The sequence below is a fragment of the Notamacropus eugenii genome, chromosome 3 (assembly GCF_028372415.1).
Source record: "Notamacropus eugenii isolate mMacEug1 chromosome 3, mMacEug1.pri_v2, whole genome shotgun sequence".
In the NCBI taxonomy this organism is placed as follows: Eukaryota; Metazoa; Chordata; class Mammalia; order Diprotodontia; family Macropodidae; genus Notamacropus; species Notamacropus eugenii.
Genome location: NC_092874.1, coordinates 398,553,856 through 398,575,197, shown reverse-complemented (window position 1 = coordinate 398,575,197; position 21,342 = coordinate 398,553,856). Strand labels below are relative to the sequence as shown.

Genomic DNA, 21,342 nt, shown 5'->3' with positions numbered 1-21,342 from the left:
GAGAAGAATTCATTGACTATCTCTGCCTTTCTGCACTGGACTGTGAGGTTTTTATGGCCTAGTATATGGTCAAATTTTGTATACGTGCCATGTACCACTGAAAAAAAGGTATATTCCTTTCTATTCCCATTCAGTTTTCTCCAGAGAGCTATCATATCTACCTTATCCAGAATTTTATTCATTTTCTTAACTTATTTCTTGTTTATTTTGAGATTAGATTTATCAAGTTCAGAGAAGAGAGGTTGAGGTCCCCCACTAGTATAGTTTTTCTGTATATTTCTTCCTGTAACTCCATGAACTTCTCCTCTAAGAATTTGGATGCTATACCACTTGGAGCATATATGTTTAGTAATGAAATTGCTTTCTTTTCTATGGTGCCTTTTAGCAGGATATAGTTTCCTTCCTTATCTCTTTTGATTACATCCATATGTGCTTTTGCTTTGTCTGAGATTAGGAATGCTACTTCTGCTTTTTTACATCAGCTAAAGTATAAAATATTCTGTTCCACCCTTTTACCTTTACCCTGTGTGAATGCTCCCATTTCAAATGTGTTTCTTGTAAACAACATATTGTTGGATTATGCTTTTTAATCCATTCTGCTATCTGTCTCCTTTATATGGGAGAGTTCATCCCATTCACATTCACAGTTTTGATTACTATCTGTGTCTCTCCCTCCATCCCCTTTCCCCTTGTTTATGCTTTTACTTCTCCCTTCTCCCTTTCCCTCTACAATAGTTTTAATTTTTGACCCCTGCCTTCCTCAGTTTTCTCTCCCTTGTTTCAGCACTCCTCTCTGTAATTCCCTTTTCCCTTACTACTTCTCTCCCTTTTAGCTTCCCCTTCCTTTTCTTTCCACCTTCCCCTCCTACTGCCTATAGAGCTAGTTGTATTTCTATACTTAACTGAGTTTCTTGTTCCCTCCTTGAATCCAATCAGATGAGAGTATTTCTCAAACAATGCTCATCTCCCTCCCCTCATTCCCTGTACTGTAATATACTTTTGTGCTTCCTCCTGTAATTTATTTTCCACCTCCTCTTTTTCACATCTCCTGCTATCATCCCTTCACACCTTTAAATCACATTTGTTGTCATCACATCATTTAATTTATACTCACTCCCTCTATCTATGTATATCCCTTTTACATTTCATAACAAATATACAATTCTCAAGGTTAACAAGTATCATCTTCCCTTATAGGAATGTAAACAGTTTGCCCATATTTAGTAACAAGGTTTTTGTTTGTTTGTTTTTTCCCATTTACCTTTTTATGCCTCTCTTGAGATCTGTGTTGGAAGATCAAATTTTCTATTGAGTTCTGGCCTTTTCATCAGGAAGGTCTGGAAATCCTTTAGTTCATTGAGTGTCCATCTTCTTGCCTGAAATATTATGCTCAACTTTGCTGGGTAACTAATTCTTGGTTGTAGTCCCAACTCCTTTGCCTTACAGAATATTATATTCCAATTCCTTCAGTCTTTTAATGTAGAAGCTGCAAGGGCCTGCGTGATTCTGACTAGCTCCTTGATATTTGAGTTGTTTCTTTCTGAATGCTTGAGGTATTTTCTCCTTCACTTGATAGTTCTGGAATTTGGCAACAATTTTCCTTGGTGTTTTTAGCTTGGAATCCCTTTCAGAAGATGAACAGTGAATTATTTCAATGACTATTTTGCCCTCTGGATCTAGGACTTCTGGGCAATTTTCCTTGATGATTTCTTGCATGATACTATCCAGACACTTTTTTTCATCATGGTTTTCTGGTAGACCAATAATCCTTAGATTTTTCTCTCCTGGATCTATTTTTCCAGATCAGTTGTTTTTCCAATTAGATATTTTACATTCTCATTCTTTTTTGTCTTGATATTTTTATTTTTTATTTTATACTTTGGTGTTTTTTTTAAATTTATTTATTTATTTTAAGTTTTCAACATTCATTTCCACAAAATTTTGAGTTCTAAATTTTCTCCCCATCTCTCCCCTCACTCCACCCCAAAATGCAGAGCATTCTAATTACCCCTACAACCAATCTGCCATCCCTTCTAACATCCCTCCCTTCCTTTATGCCCATCTTCTCTTTTGTCCTGTAGGGCAAGATAAATTTCTATACCCCATTATCTGTATTTCTTATTTTCCAGTTGTATGCAAGAACAATACTCAACAGTTGTTCCTAAAACTTTGAGTTCCAACATCTCTTCCTCCCTCCCTCCCCACCCATCCCCATTCCAAAAGCAATCAATTCAATATAGGCTACATATGTGTAGTTTTGCAAATGACTTCCATAATAGTCATGTTCTGTAAGACTAACTATATTTCCCTCCATCCTATCCTGCCCCCAATTTCTTCTATTTTCTCTGTAGACCTTGTCCCTCCAAAAGAGTTTCTACTTCTAATTGCTCCCTCCTCCCATTAGCCCTCCTTTCCATCATCCCCCCCACCTTACTTATCCCCTTCTCCCCCACTTTCCTGTATTGTAAGATAGGTTTTCATATGAAAATGACTGTGCATTCCTTCCTTGAGTCAAATGTGATGAGAGTAAGTTTCATGTTTTTTCTCTCACCTCCCCCCTTTTTCTCTCCATTGATAAGTCTTTTTCTTGCCTCTTTTATGAGAGATAATTTGTCCCATTCCATTTCTCCCTTTATCTTCCCAATATATTCCTCTCACCCTTTAATTTTGTTTTTTAGATATGATCCCTTCCTATTCAACTCACCCTGTGCTTTCTATCTCTATGTGTGTGTATGTATGTGCAAGCACATGCATGCGTGTGTGTGTGTGTGTGTGTATAATCCCACCAACTACCCAGATACTGAAAAAAGTTTCAAGAGTTACAAATATTGTCTTTCCATAGGAATGTAAACAGTTCAACTTTAGTAAGTCCCTTATGCTTTGTCTTTCTTGTTTACCTTTTCATGCTTCTCTTGATTATTATGTTTGAAAGTCAGGTTTTCTTTTCATCTCTGGTCTTTTCATCAAGAATGCTTGAAAGTCCTCTATTTCATTGAATGACCATTTTTTCCCTTGAAGTATTATACTCAGTTTTGCTGGGTAGGTGATTCTTGGTTTTAATCCTAGTTCCATTGACTTCTGGAATATCATATTCCATGCCCTTTGATCCCTTAATATAGAAGATGCTAGATCTTGTGTTATCCTGATTGTATTTCCACAGTACTCAAATTGTTTCTTTCTAGCTGCTTGCAATATTTTCTCCTTGACCTGAGAACTCTGAAATTTGGTTACAATGTTCCTAGGAGCTTCTCTTTTCAGACCTCTTTCAGAAGGTGCTCTCATTTCTCTTCCCTGTCCAGCTTAATTGCTGTGGGCTGCCCGGGTCATCTTACCTATCTCCAGGTCTTCAGTGGCCAGCCAGATAAATGTATCGAGAGAAGAGACTTCCAGAGTCAAACAGAGGTTGTAGGCTTTATTCTGGATACCAGCTACATGATGTCAGCATGCAGGGCTAGTGCTCCCTGTGGGAGTCCCCCGTGGGAGTCCCCTTCCCTCTCCCAAGGAGCAAGGAAAAAAGAGGAACCCTCAGGCTTTCCTGTCCCCATTTAAGCTCTTCCTCTGCTAGTTCACTCGTGGACACCATGCATGCTCTCAGTCCCTTAGACAATTAACAACAGGTGTGCTCAGACCATGGACCAATCTCAAGGGTGGGATGCTCTCCCCAGCAAGTTTCCACTGAGAAGAAGTGGAAAAATAAGATAGCTTGTGTCTCACTCCTCAATTCCCAGCTGTTCTCTGGGGGGCCTCATGAAAGCTCACAATCAAGAAGCCCTCACCTTTTACCTGACCTGAGACCATTCACGTGAGAACCAAGCTTACACCCCAACACTTCCCAATTTTTTCTCCACCTCTCTTACTTGATTTTCAAAATCCTTTTTGAACTCTTCCATGGCCTGAGATCATTGAATGTTTATTTTGGATATTCTGGATACAAAAGCCTTGACTTTTTATGTCTTTCCCTGATCACAAGCATTGTTCTCCCTCATCTGAAAGGATGGGAGAAGATATCTATTCACCAAGAAAGTAACCTTCTATAGTCTTATTTTTTCCCTTTTTTGAGCATTTTCCCAACTAGTTACTTGAATTTTAGGTCCTTTGTCAAGAATAGGGTATACTCTGGGGATCTGTAAGATCTCAGGTCCTCCAAGGTGGCACAATCAAGTGTGTACACTGGTCTGGGAGCAACAAGAAACTTTTCTGCCCAGAATCTGTGAGTAATAGGTTCCTCTCCACAACCATCTGGCCTCCAGTTCCACCACGCCAGCTCTGGGGGTTGGGATTCAGATAAGCTGTTCAATTCCCCCAGGGGCTTTAGGCACAGGGCAGGGTTACCATTCAGTGTGAGGTAAAGATCAGCTGCTCAATTCCCCCAGGGGCTTTATGATCCAACAGTGAATAAGGGCTGCTGTGGGAGCTGCTGCTGCCTGAGGCTGGAGCTATGGGAAGACCTTTCTCCTTTCTTGGCCAGCTGAAAAAATCCTCTCACTGTCCTTTGGAACCTGTGGGTTGAGGGAACTGCAAACCACAGCTACTACTACCGGGGATTCTGCCCCCAAGGCCTGCTCGGGTCCTCCTCCCAGAACTGTGCCACCCTGCCAAAGCTGGGCTGGGCTCCACTCTGCATCCAGTGCAACAGACCTTTCCTGTTGGCCTTTCAGGTCACCCTGGGCTGGAAATCTCCTCTATTCTGTTGTTCTGTGGCTTCTGCTTCTCTAGAATTTGGTGAGAGTCTTTCTTTATAGGTATTTTATGGGCTGGAGGGAAGAGCTAGTGTATTTGCATCTTTCTACTCAGACATCTTGCCTCCACCCCCATTTTCATTCTTTAGATTCTGTTTTACTGATTCTTGATGTCTCATAGATTCATTAGTTTCTACTTGCCCAATTCTAGTTTTCATCAAATTGCTTTCTTCAGTTAACTTTTACATCTTCTTTTTCTTCTGTCCAATTGTTCCTTTTAAAGAGTTATTTTCTTCAGTTAGGTTTTGTACTTCCTTTTCCATTTGTCCAACTGTCCTTTTAAATTCTTCTGTGATTTCTTTTTTAAAATTTTTAAAGTCATTGTTCAGTTTTTCTTCTATTTCTCTAATTTGACTTTTAAAATCCTTCCTGAGCTCTTCCAAGAAGGCTCTTTGTGCTTCAGATCAGTTCATATTCCCTTCTGAAGTTTCAGATGGGAGTACAGTCTCAGTGCTGACCTCTTTGGCATTTCTGTTTTGGTCCTTTTCCCCATAGAAAGATACTATGGTCTTTTGTTTTCTTTTCTGCTTTACTTCTTACTCATGAAAATCACTCTTTTTCTGGCTTTTAAAGTAGATCTCTGTGTCTGGGGCACAGGAGACTCGGTCCCACAGCTCTTGTGCCTAAAACTTGAGGCTTTGTGTGTTGTGGCCTCTGGTTCTTTCAGCTCGAAGCTAAAATGCTTCAACTTACCTGGTGCTGAGCTGGCTGGTGTTAGGAAGAAGAGGCCAGGTAAGGTCTTTTTGGGTTTCCCCAAAGCTACTCTGGAGCTAGCTTGTTAACTGTGGGGGAGAGGTGGTCTGGCCAAAGGAGGTCTCCTCTGTTGAGCTAGAGCATAGGCAAGCTCAGCAGTTGGTGATCCTGCCTGCGCTAGTGTCTTCTCAGTTCCCCTGGGCTGCTGAGGTACGCCTTGGGTCTTGATGTTGGCAGTTACCGTCTTCACCCCCCACCCCCAGGCTCAGAATCTTCTCTCAGTTTGCTGAGGTGGGGCTGTCTGAGATAGCTTTGGCCCTGAACTGGTCCCCTTCAACTATAGCAAGAGGGACCCTCCTTAGCGATCTTCCTAGTCTCATGGGCTAAAAGACTGTTTACCCCTTCTGCTGCTCCCACTTTTCGAGGGTTTTTCCCAGGGATATATTCTCTGGGCTCATCAAGGTCTACAGAGGGAGGGAGACAGCAATTACCAATCACTCTGCAAACTTGGCTCCTGGAACCAGAAACCTAATCTCCTATTATTTCCAACATGACATAACTTTTCCCACTGCCACTTGACTATTCTATTTCCTAAGTCTCTATGTTTTCTCATGCTGTTTTCACTTGAAATGCCTTTCCTCCTCCTCCCCACCAGGCCAAATCTTATCAATCCATTGAGGCCCAGCTGAAATGTCATTTTCTCCATCAAGTCTTCTCCAACTATTCCAGGCCACACTCACCTCTCCCTTCCCTGAACTCACAGTGCAAATGCTTCTTGTCTTATTGAATGCTACATGACCAAGTAGTGACTTGTTGACTCACTACTTGGTAATTTAGCATCAGTTCATTCACCAGTTATTTTATGCTAATGTGTCAACAAGTATTTATTGGTGTCAAGTCTGTGTCCAAAACTTTTCTAGGCACTGTGTAAGATACAAAATACTCATGAGCCCATTCCTTGAGGGTATCTTCAATTAATATTTTTCTTATATATTTTCCTTTTCCCTTGATAATAGAACTTTGGTGAGACCATAGAATACTGACTAAATACATAAATACATTTAATTCCTATGCAATATACATGTCACAACCAAATTGTGGCTTCCAACTAGTGTTTATAGTGGGAGAAAACAATTAGAAATCCAGGATTGTGCTTCTATCTAGATTTTTATTTCCTAAGGTACATAAGTAAGTGCTTATGTGTGGATTAAGATAACTGGCACATGAAAATGTGTTTTCTGAGCCTCAATTCCTGGTATGGAATATATGACTTATGGAAATATCGTCCTATTATTATGTGTCAATAGTCCTCATCAAGTTTCTTCTTGACAACAATGTCAGTATATCTGAAATTATACCATTAGAAATCCATTTGTTGGGGTTAAGCATTACTCTCTCCTATTTTAGAACACAAATGCCCTTGAAAGAGCAACACATTATATTTCTAGCATGTTTCCCTAGCATGAATGAATTTATCAAATAACTTAATTTGCCAGTTATGAAGGACCTGGGGCTTCAAAAAGCCATTGAATAAGAGGAAGAGTGAAGAGGGTTACTACAAGAATAGAGAGGAGCTCAAAAAGTGATGTGGGATACTTCAAAAAGAGAGGAGGAGATACACTTTACTCAACAAGATTGACAAAGCATATCCAAATATATCAGTGGTACCAATGGTCTCAAAAAACAACAGAACACACTGTATGTGTCAATTGCTCTTACCTTGCATGAATTTCTCTCCAGGCTTTGATTTGTGCCAATCAAAAAGGCATGAAAATCAAGTCAGGTTCCATGGGGAAAGCTTTTCCACCTTATGATGTCCAGGTAAGAAACTTCTGTCCCAAGTAGGTAGAGGTTAGTTTGAAAGACAATTAGATGTACAGGTCTAAGACTGAAGCACAAAACGCACCCCAGACTTGAATGTCAAAATATCTAGGTTTTTACTAATTTTTACTAATTTACATTATATTACTAAATTACATTTACTAATTCTATGACCATACCATTTAATGCCTCTGAGAGTCAATGTAAAATGGAGATTTTAAAAGCTATTGAAATCTTAGGATATAAAAAATATGCATATTATATATATATAAATATATATAAATGCATGTTGAGAACTAGGGAAAGGATAATTTCATTTTTTTCATATTTCATTTTCATTATTTCATAATTTCATTCACAGACCTGATCAGACCATATCTAAAGTGTTGTTCTGGAGGTCATTATAAGAAGAAAATTGATGGACCAAAATTTATTGGTATAGCTAGGATGGTGAAGGGCCTAATAATCATGATCATGTGAATTTATTGAAGGATATGTTTGATATAGAGAAGAGAAGACTAAGAAGGAGACATTGTAGCTGTCTTCAATTATTTGAAAGGCTGTCACTTGGAAGAGGTATTTGACTGTTTGGGCTCAGAGGGCAAAACACAGAATGTTGAGAGGAAGGTTTGTTGTTAAGAATGAGAGTTATCCAAAGGCAAAATGGAGGTTGCCTAGGAGAGTTGCTGAACTACCTTTCACTAGAACTCTTCAAGTAAAAACTGGATATCCATTTGGTAATGGGGAATTGTTCTTTAGATTAGTCTAGATGGCTTTACAGGGAAATTAGGTGGCATAGTGGATAGAGTACTGAGTCTGCAGTCGGGAAGACTCATCTTCCTGGGTTCAAATCTGGTCTCAGACACTTACCAGTTGTATGACCCTGATCAAGACACTTAACTTTCTTTGCCTTGGTTTTTTCATCTGTAAGATGAACCGGAAAAAGAAATGGTAAACCACTGCAGTATTTTTGCCAAGAAAAATCCAAATAGGGGTGTGAAGAGTCAGACATGACTGACAAGACTGAACAACGAAAAGATGGCTTCACAAATCCCTGCTAGTTCTGAGATTCTGTTATTGTTTCTTCTTACCCCACAGCATTATTGCAGGGAAAGTAATTTGTAAACCATCAAACACAATAGAGATGTAAGTTGCTGTCACTGCTGTTGCTATTGTTAAAAGCATGTTGTATGTTGAGTGCACCTGTGCTGGGGTTGCAGGAGCATTTGATCCAAGCCCACTAAGTGCCTTTGTGCCTCATTCTCTACCCCAGATTGTAGATAATGAAGGCAACATCCTTCCTCCAGGAAAAGAGGGTAACATTGGCATCAGGATCAAACCAAAGCAGCCCTTATGTTTCTTCACAAGCTACTTGGTAAGTAAACTTGTTAGTTAAAAAAAAAAAAGCAGCATGCGGAGCAATCAAAAAGTTTTATTTACATCTTTGTTTTCAGCTTCATGTAAATACATCCCTTCCCCCCTCTCATAGCAAAAGGGAAAAAGGGGAGGGAGTAGTTCAGCCAAACTAACATATCAGCACATGCATATCTCACATCCATAATAGTTTAACACCCCCCCTCCTTTTCTTCAGGGCCAAGCTTGATCAATATGATTACAGGGTGGTCAGTTTCTTTTTTTGTTGTGGATCTTTCTATTTTCATTGTGCTTTCCTGGTTTTGATTACTTCCCTTTGCATCAGTTCATATAAATTTTTCCATGCTTCTCTGTATTCTCCATATTCATCATTTCTTACTACACGGTAATATTTCATTGCCTTCATATGTCACAATTTACTTAGTTATTTCCCAATCGATAGGCATGTACTTTGTTTCCAGTTCTTTGCTACTATATTAAAAAAAACAGTGTGACATAGGACCTTCCTTTCTTATGATCATCTTGGGGTGTATACCTAGCAATGGAGTCTATGGATTTAAGAGAATGGGCATTTTAGTCATTTCCTAGCATATTTCCATATTGCTTTCCAGAATGATTGGACCAATTCACAGTAGTGTGCTAGTTTTCCCACAATTGTTCCAACATTGATTACTCCTATATTTTATTATTTACCAAGTTTGAAGTAAATGAATTTTAAGTGAAATTAAACCGTAGTTATTTTGATTTATGGTTCCCTTACTATTAATTTTGAGTGATTTTTCATAAGGTTCACATGTTGAAAATTTTTTTAGAACTTCTGCTAATATAGGATTGCATTTTTAAAAATTATATGCATGTGCTCAAGAAAAGGTTACTAGTCAAAGAAGCTGGAATTACTCTGTTTAGAACCAGACTTCCTTTGGGAGACTTTAGATTTACAGCTTGAAGGTATCTAGTCCCTTCCCTATAGGGTTCAATAATTCACATAGGATCACCTAGTCCAACTCCCTCATTTTACAAATAAGGAAACTGAGTGCCAGAGAAGTTACATGATTTTCCCAAAGTTACACAGATAGTAAGTGACAGAGATAAGCTTTGAGCCCAGGTTGTCTGATTCGAAAGTCAACTTCTGATTTCCACTGTACCCAGCTTCATCCCTTCAAGAGGTAACCATACATGCTAGAGATAGAAGGCTGGACTAAGTGATCTCTTAAAGCTTGTTCTATTTTATGATGCTCTGGCTTCAGGGGATAACTGTTCCCTACTAAAAATCTCTTATTGTGGGACTAGGTATTCAAACAGCAGCAGTTTCAATTCTGAGTCTTGGTTACTATTTGTTTATTATTAAAACAAGAAGATAACCAGCATACAGGGGCAAATGTCCTACTCAAACTTACTTGAACAGTAACCTGGCCAGTATGAATCAGACTAGCACAAAAGTATGCCAACACTTTAGAGTCATGCCAAGGATATCCCTTCTTGAATTTTCATTATGTATGATCAGGACAATGCTGAGAAAACAGCGTCTTGCAAGCGGGGGGACTTTTACATCACTGGGGACCGTGCCCATATGGATGAAGAAGGTTACTTCTGGTTTAAGGGAAGAGCTGATGATGTAATCAATTCTTCAAGGTAAAGATGTTCATTGGTGTTTTGCTTTTGCTGGGTCTCTGGATTTTAGGTATAATGGTGGGTTGTGGGTAGGACACTGGGACAGTGTCAGTTGAAAAGGTCCATTTTTCTCTTCCAGTTACCGAATTGGACCCTTTGAAGTAGAAAGCGCCCTGTCAGAACATCCTGCTGTTGTGGAGTCAGCTGTGGTCAGCAGTCCAGATCCCATCAGGGGAGAGGTATTATAACAGTTCCAGATTGAGTCTCCATCAGGGACCTCCATAGGTAGAATACATGACTCATTTGTGTCAAGTGACGCATCAAGATGTCTACTTGTCCCCAAATACCTCTCACCCAATCCCAAATCCCCAATGTCAATATCTTAAATTCTACCATTAGAGGTTCATTCCTTTGTTTGAAATCTTTCCTTTTTGCATCCAATTTTCAAAAGCAAATACCTTCCCCACCCTGGCCAAAAAAAAACTATTCCATGTTTCTTACAGTGATTGTGTAAAAGTTCTTTATGTAACCAACATTAATTTGTGACTTCCTTTAGCTATATAATTATTAATATTCTTTAAAAACCAAAGATACAAAAGATACTTACCTGTATTTTGAATAATTTAACACTTTGCCTTAAAGTTACTTATCCATTTACAGCTTATTCTGTTATATGGTACATCAATTTAACCTCTTTATCAATGCTTATTAAAAATGTATAGTCTTAAAGCAAAAAAAAAAAGTAACATTAAATTCCTGACCCTTTCGATTCAACTCAATATGTATCTATTAAATATGTATCTATTTAATACCTACTTTCTGCAGTGGGTCAGAAAAACACTGCAAAATTTAGATAAAACAATCCCTGCATTCATTAATAATATAGTCTAGGAAGGGGATATGAAGCTCATGCTATACAGACAGGATGACATATGAGTGAATAAATAAAATACATATAAAAAGTTGTGAGACTGAGTAGAAAAGTTCATAATTGATTGGGGGAACCATGGAAAGCTTCATGGAGGAGTTGACATGAATTGAGTTATGTATAATCAGTCAAAAAGGATGTAATAAAGATTCCCATGGGCCAAGCACTATGCTAAGCCTTGGGGATACAAAGAAAATTAAAAACATAGTCCCTTCTTTCTAAGAACTCACATTCTAAAAGAATACAAGCATGACTTTTCAGGCATGGAGAACAGTAGGGAGTAAAGTGATTGAAGCCTGTAAGTGAGTGCCAATATAGTTATTTACAGCTTAGTGTGAATTAGTTTAGCATATGGGGAAGGGCTCTGTGTAAAAAAGCAAGAACTCTGAAAAAAAGGAAAGAAATGTATCAATAGAAGATCAAGCATTAGAAAAGGAGCTCTGTTGTACTTTGGTTGCCCAATAACCCCCAGAAAACTTTACCTTTCCTAAGTGGTGCCCCATAATCTCCTTCAGCTAATTATCTCATTTGAAACTAATCTAGCCTGGAGGTGTTCTGTTTCTTGCTATGACTCAGTGTTTCCCTCCTCCCATTTTAACAGGGATGTGCCAACTCTAATAGAGGTTTCTTAGCCATCAGTTGCCCAAAAAGTGTAGAAATATGGAAACAAGGGGAACTTCCAACATCCTTCAAGTATTACTCATAAGCAGCCACTGACTCCATCAATACAGGCTCAAATATGTAGAAGAGAATATTGATTTTATTCATCATGCTAAGGATGAACAGAATGGGATGAGTCAAAGGGATGGGATGGATCTTTCTATGTGGGCTGATGAATATGTGGACACTTTTTAAAAGGCTGATTTAAAAGGCAGAGATCAAGGGTTTCATTTTCTTGGTAAAACAGGTGGTGACCTTATGGATTCCCCCCACAGGTGGTAAAAGCTTTTGTAGTTTTAAGTCCAGATTATATCAACCAAGACCCAGGGGAACTAACTCGAGATCTGCAAGAGCATGTCAAAAAGGTGACAGCACCATACAAGTACCCCAGGAAGGTGAGTATCCTGGAAAATTAGGAGCCACTATCTTCTGGAGGCTGGGACAGGGGAATTAGAAGCAAGGCTACCTACACTTACAGTCAATAAAAAACAGGGAGAATTTTTTTAATATATAATTTATTTATTTTTCAGTTCTTAACACTCATTTCCACAAGAATTTGAATTCAAAATTTTCTCCTCATCTCTCCCTACCCCCACTCCAGGACATCACATACCTCATCCACCCCTTCCTCCAGTCTGTCCTCCCTTCTATTACCTACCCTTCTTCCATCTCCCTTCCCCTCTATTTTTCTGTAGGGCAAAATAGATTTCTATACTGCATTGACTGTATGGCTTAATTTCCAGTTGCATGCTAAAGCAATTTTTAATATTCACTCTTAAAGCTTTGAGTTGCATATTCACTCCCTCCTCCCCATCCACCCTCATTGAGAAAACAAGCAATTCAATATAGGTCGGACATGTGTAGCAATGCAAAATACTTTCCTAATATTTATGTTGTAAAACACTAACCACATTTCCCTCTGTCCTATCCTGTCCTTCATTTATTCCATTCTCTCCCTTGACCTGTTGTCCCACAATAGTGTTTGCTTCTGATTACCCCTTTCCCCAATTTGCTGTCCCTTGCATTATCTTCCTTCTCCTATCCCCTTCCCCTTTGCCCTTCTGCAGGGTAAAATAGATTTCCATATCCAACACAGTGTATGTTATTCCCTCCTTAAGTCATTCCCATGAGAGTAAGGCTCAGTAATTTCCTTTTCTCTCCACTCTCTTCCTCTCCATTGTAGAAACTCTTTCTTCCCTCTTTTATGTGAGATGATTTGCTACATTCTACCTCTCCATTTCTCTTACTCCCAGTACATTTCATTCCATTTTTAGGTATTTTCCCTTCATGTTCTGCTCACCCTGTGCCCTCTGTCTATATGTGTGTGTACATATATGTATTTATACACACATACATATATACATATACACATGTACATATACATGCCTACACATATATAATATACACATACATATGTACCCATACACACCTATATATATATATATATATATATATATATATATATATATATATATATATATATATATATATATATTCCCTCTAACTATCCTAATACTGAAAAAGGTCTCATGAGTTGCAAATAACATCTTTTCATGTAGGAATGTAAACAGTTCAACTTTAATGAATTCCTTAAGGCTTCTCTTTCTTGTTTACTTTTTCAAATTTCTCTTGATTCTTGTATTCGAAAGTCAAATTTTCTATTCAGCTCTGGTCTTTTCTACAAGAATGCTTAGCAGTCCTCTATTTCATTGAATTCCATTTTTTCCCCTGAAGTATTATACTCAGTTTTCCTGAGTAGGTGATTCTTGGTTTTTATCCTAGTTCCTTTGACCTCTGGAATATCATATTCCAAGCCCTTTGATTCCTTAGTGTAGAAGCTGCTAAATCCTGTGTTATCCTGATTGTGTTTCCACCATACTTGAATTGTTTCTTTCTGGATGCTTGTAATATTTTCTCTTTGACCTGAGAACTCTAGAATTTGGTTACAATATTCCTAGGAGTTTTACTTTATCTTTCAGGAGATAATCAGTAAATTCTTTCCATTTCTATTTTACCCTCTAGTTCTAGAATATCAGGGCAGTTTTCCTTGATAACTTTTTGGAAGATGATGTGTAGGCTCTGCTTTTGATCATGGTTTTCAGGTAGACCAATAATTTTTAAATTATCTCTCCCTATTTTCCAGGTCATTTTCTTTTCTTTTGTTTTTTTATAATTTTTTGATTTCTCATAAAGTCTTTAGCTTCCATCTGCTCCATTCTAATTTTTAAAGAATTATTTTCTTCAGTGAACTTTTGAGCCTCCTTTTTCATTATGCTAATTCTGCTTTTTAAAAATTCTTCTCCTCATTGACTTTTTGGACAACCTTTGCCATTTGGGTTAGTCTATTTTTAAAGTTGTTATTCTCTTCAGCATTTTTAGGTCTCCTTTAGCGAATTGTTAATTCATTTTTCATGATTTTCTTTCATTGCTCTCATTTCTCTTCCCAATTTTTCCTCCACTTCTCTTACTTGATTTTCAAAATCCTTTTTGGACTCTTTCATGGCCTGAGATCATTGCATAGTTTTTGGAGATTTGGAATGTAGAAGCCTTGACTTTTATATCTTCCTCTGATGGTATGCTTTGTTCTTCCTCATCTGAAAGGATGGAAGAAAATACCTTTTCACCAAGAAAGTAACCTTCTTATTTTTTCCCCTTTTTTGGGCATTTTCCCAGCTAGCTACTTGACTTTTGAGTTCTTTGTCAAGTTGAGGTTATTCTCTAGGGACCTGTAAGTTCTCAGTTCCTCCAAGGCAGCACAACCAAGGGAGAGGAGTTTACTCCTCTCCTGACCTGCACTCTGGTGTGCAAGTAGGACTCCCTCTCCAAATACTCCACCAGTTGCACCATGCCAGTGCTCTTCCTCACCCCAGTTCTATCCCTCAGGACTGAGACTCAGATTGACTGCTCAATTCCCCCAGGGTTTTTAGGCCAGGGTTCCAAAGTGGATGCTGATGCCACAGTGACTGTTACCCTGGGGCTAGGGTTGGGACAAGACTGCACACCCCTCTCACCCAGAGCTTTCCCACTGACCTTTGAAGCTGTATTTGGCATTTGTGGTTTGAGAAATCTGGGAACCACAGCTGTGACCCATGATTCTGTACCCCGAAGTCTGCTCCAGTCCTGTCGATGCTGCTTGGCTAAGGCTGGGCTGCATTCCTGCTCTGCTCTGAGCCAGGTGCAATATACCTTTCCTGTTGGCCTTCCAGGCTGTCTTGGGACGGAAATGTCTTTCACTCTATCATTTTGTGTCATTTTTTATAGGTATTTTATGGGCTATGGGGGAAGAACTACTTCAGGTTCATCTTTCTACTCTGCCATTTTGACTCCACCTCCAAGAATTTTTTTAAGAGAAAGAGAAAGAGAAGGCAAAAGAGAAGGGGAAGGGAAGGAAAACAGAAAACTCCCTCTCTGACCAAACTCAAGCAAAGTAAACAATGATCATGTGGTGATTAAAACTATCCAACCTAAAACAAGAGAAACTGAGGCAGAGCTCTGAGCCAATGGCAATTTATTAATAGGGTCCACAGTCCTTCTAATGAAGTGGACCTCAGATCTTCATCATGATCTGAGATGTTCTCTCTTTCCAGGGCCCTATTTTTATAGGATTAGATATGTAAACATTCAAGAACAGCTATGCCAGATACAGAATAATTTCATTGGTTGACATATGATACATAAGCTAAAATAAGCAAAACAATATATCAGCAGAGTCATGAGCTGGGCAAAGCAAGGAATATCTCCACTGACTAGGTAGTCATAAGGTGGACACTTGGTCGTACTGGATAAGAGAGAATCATCCAGAGGTACAAAAATAGTTGGGGGAGACTTTTCATGTAGTTGAGTCACCTCTACCACACTAGGCTTGGAAAAACAAGAGTGAAGGACCTCCAGTGAGCTTCCCACTTCACTCATACAAGTAATCTTACAATCTGTAGCTCACAGTTCTGGGGCCAAATATACATATACTTATGATACTTATATACTTATAATCATATCAGATTGACTAATAGTGATTGAAATAGAGCAGAAATCTTCAGTGAATCAATTTCTTCAGTAATTAAAGAGGAACTAGGCCTTCTCAAAGAAGTAGATAGGAGTACTTACTCTCAAAACCAACAATTTATATAGGGAAACAAGATATAAACACTAAAATGTAAATATTAATATGAATTCAAGACACAGAGCCATAATAAAAGCAGATGAGAACTGTCACAAGGCAGATTCATAGCCAGATGAAATACAGAAATATATTTTTGTTGAGTGGTTTCAGTCATGTAAGACTCTTCATGACTCCATTTATGGTTTTCTTGGTAAAGATACTGGAGTGGTTTGCCATTTCCTTCTCCAGTTCATTTTACAGATGAGGAACTGAGGTACAGGGTTAAGGCACTTGCCCAGGGTCACATGGCTGGTAAGTGTCTGAAGTTGGATTTCAGCTCACAAAGATGAGACTTCCTGACTCCAAGCCTGGCACTCTACCCACTATGACATCTAGCTGCTCAGAAATACAGTCAATGATAATTTATTCTGACTCCACTTGACCTCTGAGCCTTCCTTGTATAATGGGAATCCTCAGAAGATTAAAATCTGCTTTCTAAGGTCCATGAGAATTATAGAGAATTGTTTGTGATCTGACAGTGTATACAGAGAGTCACAAAGTCAGGAAGCCTTGGGTTCAAATTCTTCCTTTGACACTGACACTGTGCTACCAAGGGCAAGTTACTTAACCTGTCAGTGCCATCCCCCAAATCTCCAAGACAATAAGTTACAGGAGAGTTGTCTGCCAATATGCACTGGCAGAAAGGGTTTCCACACTGGGAGTTTCCTACTCTGATAAAAATCATAAGTCTGTGTTATTACTTTTGTTCAAGTATTGTCCACTGGTTTGGTGATGATCAATCGCTTAACATTGATTAGCTGGCCTTCTCCAGTATGTTACAGAGTATAATAACAAAGGCCACCCAGGTAGATTGTTTTATTTGTTTTCGCCAAGCACTTTCATCATCTCCCTTAAGCCTCATAATCACCCTGGGAGATAGGTAGAACAGGGACAATGATCTGTATTTTCAAGTGACAAAATATTAACTGCCATATATCCAGCAGTTTAATGTTGGCAAAAGACGCACAGGCTATCTCATTTGATTCTCACAACAACTCTGTGAGGTTAAATATCACTAGCCCCATTTTATAGATGAGAATACTGGAGCTGAGAGAAATAACTTCATAGACGTATAGATTTAGACCTGGAAGGGATTGTCTTGCAAGCTATTTCGCCTAATCCCCTAATATTAAAGATGAGGACCTTTTTATTAAAAGTTAAGTAAATCAGCAAAAATCAAACAGCTAATGAATAAAAGAGTTGGGATTTTAACCAAGGTTCCAAAACCCCAAATCCAGCATTTCCACTTTACTAAGATTTTGCTATGATTATACACAATTCAAGGCTAGATTTTAACCCAAGTCTTCCTGTATTTGATAGAGCACACTCTTGCTTTAGAAAAACTATATCTCATAAACTTAAGTCCTAGGGAGTCAGAATCAGGTCTAGAAAATCTCCTGACTCCCAAGTCCCAAGCTCTTTCTACTACACTCTGTCTCCTTCTATATCGTAATGGTGGAATCAGTGGTTTGAGATTAGCAGGCTAAGGGTGCTAGAGGCTATGTGACCTCCTTGCCCAGAATTTAAGCTTATGCTCCCCCAATCTATAAAATGATTGATACCATATGAAACATATAGAATAGAAGTAGGACAGAGTCTGCAGATTCTAGACAAGTGAGTTCAACTCTGGTTTCTGAGTAAATTCTAGAATAAATCATTACAGAATTAGATGGTGAATATCTAGAAGGGAAATAGTAACTTTAAGGAGCCAACAGGGCTTCATCAACAATAGAATATGCCAGATTAACTTTCTATATGGGCATGGGGGTGGGGTGGGGTGAGAAAGAGAAAGCGAAAAAACAGTTATTAAGTACCTCATATGTTTCAGTCACTGCATTAAGGGAATTACAAATTATCACAACTGATCCTCATAATAACCCATGGAGGTAGGTGCTATTCAGTTTCCTATTTTATAGTTGTGCACACTCAAGCAGACAGAGGTTAAGTGACTAGTCTTAAGCTAGTGAGTATCTGAGACCAGATTTGAATTCGTCTTCCCAAAGCCAGGTCTAGTTGTCGACATTATCACTTAGAATCCTCAGGAACTCTGTGGGTAGTTTAACAGATTTTAGCAAATCATTTAATGAAGTATCTCATACTATTATTGTAGGGGAAATGGAGAGATGCAGACTATGGGATAATGAAAGATTCAAAGCTGATTGAACGGTTCAAATAGTAACCATTAATATTAAATGTTCAACATCAGTTTAGCAGGGGATCTCCGGTGGAGTCCGGGCTTGCCCTTGCATTGTTTTACATTTTTGTCAGTGGCTTGGATAAAGGCATAAATGTATATTCATCAAATTTGAAGGTGACATAAATCTAGGAGGGATATCTAACAGTGGATGACAAGAATCCAAAAAGATCTTGACTTCTTTGAGGGTTGGGCTGAATATAAAAAGAGGAAATAACGATTAAAGTGAATTCTTACTCTTGGGTTAAAATAAAATTCATTTCACATAGAATGGGAGAGGCATAGTTAGTTTGTTTCAAAAAAAGATTTAGGGCTCTTAGAGGACTTTCATGTGTGGAAAACACACAAAAAGACTAATTACATGTATGACTCCATGGAGAGGTACAGCTTCAAGGTATAAAACAGGAGCTAAGGGCAGATAAGTGGAGGGTGCAGAGAATTGGAATCAGGAAGATTTGAAGTACGGAATTCCATTAGCATTTTGGCTGCCTCATCACATTATTGAATCCCACTGAATTTGCAGTCCCCTAAAACTAGATCTCCAAACAAATCTCTGCTTAACTATTTGTGTGTGTATGTACATATGTATGTATAATTATATATGTATGAGATTGATTTTTTGAACCCAAAGCATATGAATTCACATTAATCACTTTTGAATTCCATTTTATTAGATTCTGTCCAGTACTGAAGTTAGGAAGACCTGAGTTCCAATCCAGTCTCAGTCACTTACTAGCTGTGTGACCCTGGGCAACTCACTTCACCTGTCTGTCTCAGGTTCTTCAAAATGTAAAATGGGAAACTAATAGCACCTAACTTCCAGGGTTGTTAAGAGAATCAAATGAGTTAACATATGTAAAGGGCATTGCAAACTTTAGTGGTGGTAGTAGTAGTAGTAGTAGTAGTAGTAGTAGTAGTAGTAACAGCAGCTGTAGTGGTTACTGTCATTGTTGCCACTCTTTTTCTATTCCCTAGTCAGACCACATCTAGAATAGTGTTCAGTTGTGAAAGTTTAAGTTGCAATACTTTAAGGAAGACTTATAAACCAGAAATGTCCAGAGGAGGGAAAGCAGGATTGTGAAGGTCTTTGGATATATGGCATCTGTGAATCTGTTGAATGAATAAGATCAGTTTAACCTAAGGAAGACCAAGAGGACATGATATCTGTTTCAGATATTTAAAGAGCACTCAGGGGGAGAAGGAGACTATGACAACTTAGATATGGGGCAATAGGGATTCCTTTCAGATATAGGTTGTACTAGGTGACCCTTGATTTCCTTTCCAATGCTTAAATTCTGTGATCCAGAATCAAATTCTGAAAATACTCAGCTCTTTGACATCCTCCCATCAACATAAGGTGTGGCCAGATGATCTCTTCCTAACTTATCAGGATCAGAATGATTTAATACAATCAACAAGCATTTAAGTGTGGGTCAGGCACTGTGTTAGATGCTAGGTAGACAACAACAAAGAACAAAACACTATTGCATTCAAATGAATTCACAATATTGAAATGGTATCAGTCACATTGTTGCCCAGCACTTGTTTCCAAGTGCCCTCCCTCCCAAGCTCAATACAGAGTTCATTGAGGACAAGGAAGCTAGAATTTTTCATCTATTAAAGGAAATATTTTTTATTTTTAATTAGGTGGAATTTGTCCGAGAGCTGCCAAAGACAGTCAGCGGGAAGATTCAAAGGAGCAAATTAAGAAAAAAAGAGTGGGGGAATTAAGATGGAATTGGACAAGTTTGTTATTGGCCTTTCAGCATTCATTGCACAGGCTTTGGGTTGATCTTCCCCTCAACTTTAAGAATGTATGAGTCCTTTGGAATGACAAGCCTGCCTTCAAGGAATCACCTCAGGAATGGGCCATTTGAATAGCCTGGGTACGCATTGTGCTAACGTCCAAAATAGCAGCTCATAACAATAATAGCTTACATTTATGTGGTACTCTAGACTTTATAAATTGCTTTAGTCATAATAACCCCCTGATGTATGTAGTGCAAAGACAATCATTCCCATTTTATGAGAGGGAAACAGGATCTATGAACTGAAGTCAGAAATGTAACTACAACTTATTAACTTGGGTTAAATTCAGTTGATAAATGCTGGAAGGTGGGGACAGTGCATGAGTTGATAACCAAGATAGCATTCCAAATGTGAGAATAGTCACAACAAGAGAGGGGGCAGCACCCTCCAAGAGTCCAACTTTGCCCAGTTAAGGTTAGTGGGGAGGTCAGCTGGACCCCAGTAAAGGAGTACCAAGACAATAGAAGTGGGAAACTGAAAGCAGCTGCATCACATGATGGGACCAGTGTGGAGAACTTTGAGGCATAGTTCAGGTATAGTATGAGAGAAAGCATATCCATCCTCCCTTAAACTGGAATCCAACAATATGTTGTTTACAAGAGATACATTTGAAACAATGCAATGATCCAAGACAATTCCAAAGAACCCAGGATGAAAAAATGCTATTCACCTCAACAAAAACAACTAATAAATTCCAAATGCAAATTAAAGTGTCATTTTCTCATGTTCTTTATTTTTCTTGCTTTTAAAAATATGGCTAATATAAAAATATGTTTTATATGATTTCACTTGTATAATTGATGTCATATCACTTGCTTTAGTGTGTGAGGGAGGGTGTGGGACGGAGAGAATTTGGAACTCAAAATTTTAAAGAAAAAAAGTTCAAAGTAAATAAATAATTTGAAAAGAATTGTACAGAATCCAAATTTTAAAGGAAAAGGAAGTTCAAAATAAATAAATAAATAATTGGAAAAGAATTATACAGAATCCAAATTTTAAAGGAAAAGAAAGTTTAAAATAAATAAGAAATTTAAAAAGAACTATACAGAATCAGAATGCTTTAAAAAGCCATCTTCCTAACCCTGTCTTCTTTTTCAGTGCTAGAGTTCTGGAAACAGTTGTCTACTCTTGCTGCCTCCACTCCCATTGCTTGACTGAAAGTGCTTTCTTTATGTTTCCAATTACCTCTTAGCTGCCAAATATAACAACACTTTCTCAGTCCTTAGCCATTTCATCTTTCTGCAGCTTGGACATTCATAATCTGATAGAGTGATGGACCTGGCACCAAGATCTGAGTTCAAAGCCTGCCTCTGATATTTACAAACTACTGACCTTGAGCAAATCACTTTAATTC

The 21,342-nt window shown here is 38.4% G+C and overlaps 1 protein-coding gene across 4 annotated transcripts in view; it reads left to right on the top strand.

Moving 5' to 3' along the window:
• The window catches only part of ACSM5 (acyl-CoA synthetase medium chain family member 5), an 84,484-nt gene extending 63,786 nt beyond the window's left edge, over positions 1–20,698 (top strand). For 3 of the 4 annotated variants that reach the window (XM_072597965.1, XM_072597962.1, XM_072597963.1), the window contains 6 exons: positions 7,173–7,253; positions 8,527–8,628; positions 10,132–10,259; positions 10,378–10,477; positions 12,074–12,221; positions 19,827–20,698. In XM_072597965.1, the coding sequence (XP_072454066.1) occupies positions 7,173–7,253; positions 8,527–8,628; positions 10,132–10,259; positions 10,378–10,477; positions 12,074–12,221; positions 19,827–19,999 (732 nt within the window). In that variant the 3' untranslated portion in view covers positions 20,000–20,698. The remainder of the gene's footprint in view (positions 1–7,172; positions 7,254–8,526; positions 8,629–10,131; positions 10,260–10,377; positions 10,478–12,073; positions 12,222–19,826) is intronic. The other variant, XM_072597964.1, reaches the window with a different exon arrangement.
• The last annotated feature ends 644 nt before the right edge of the window (positions 20,699–21,342 follow it).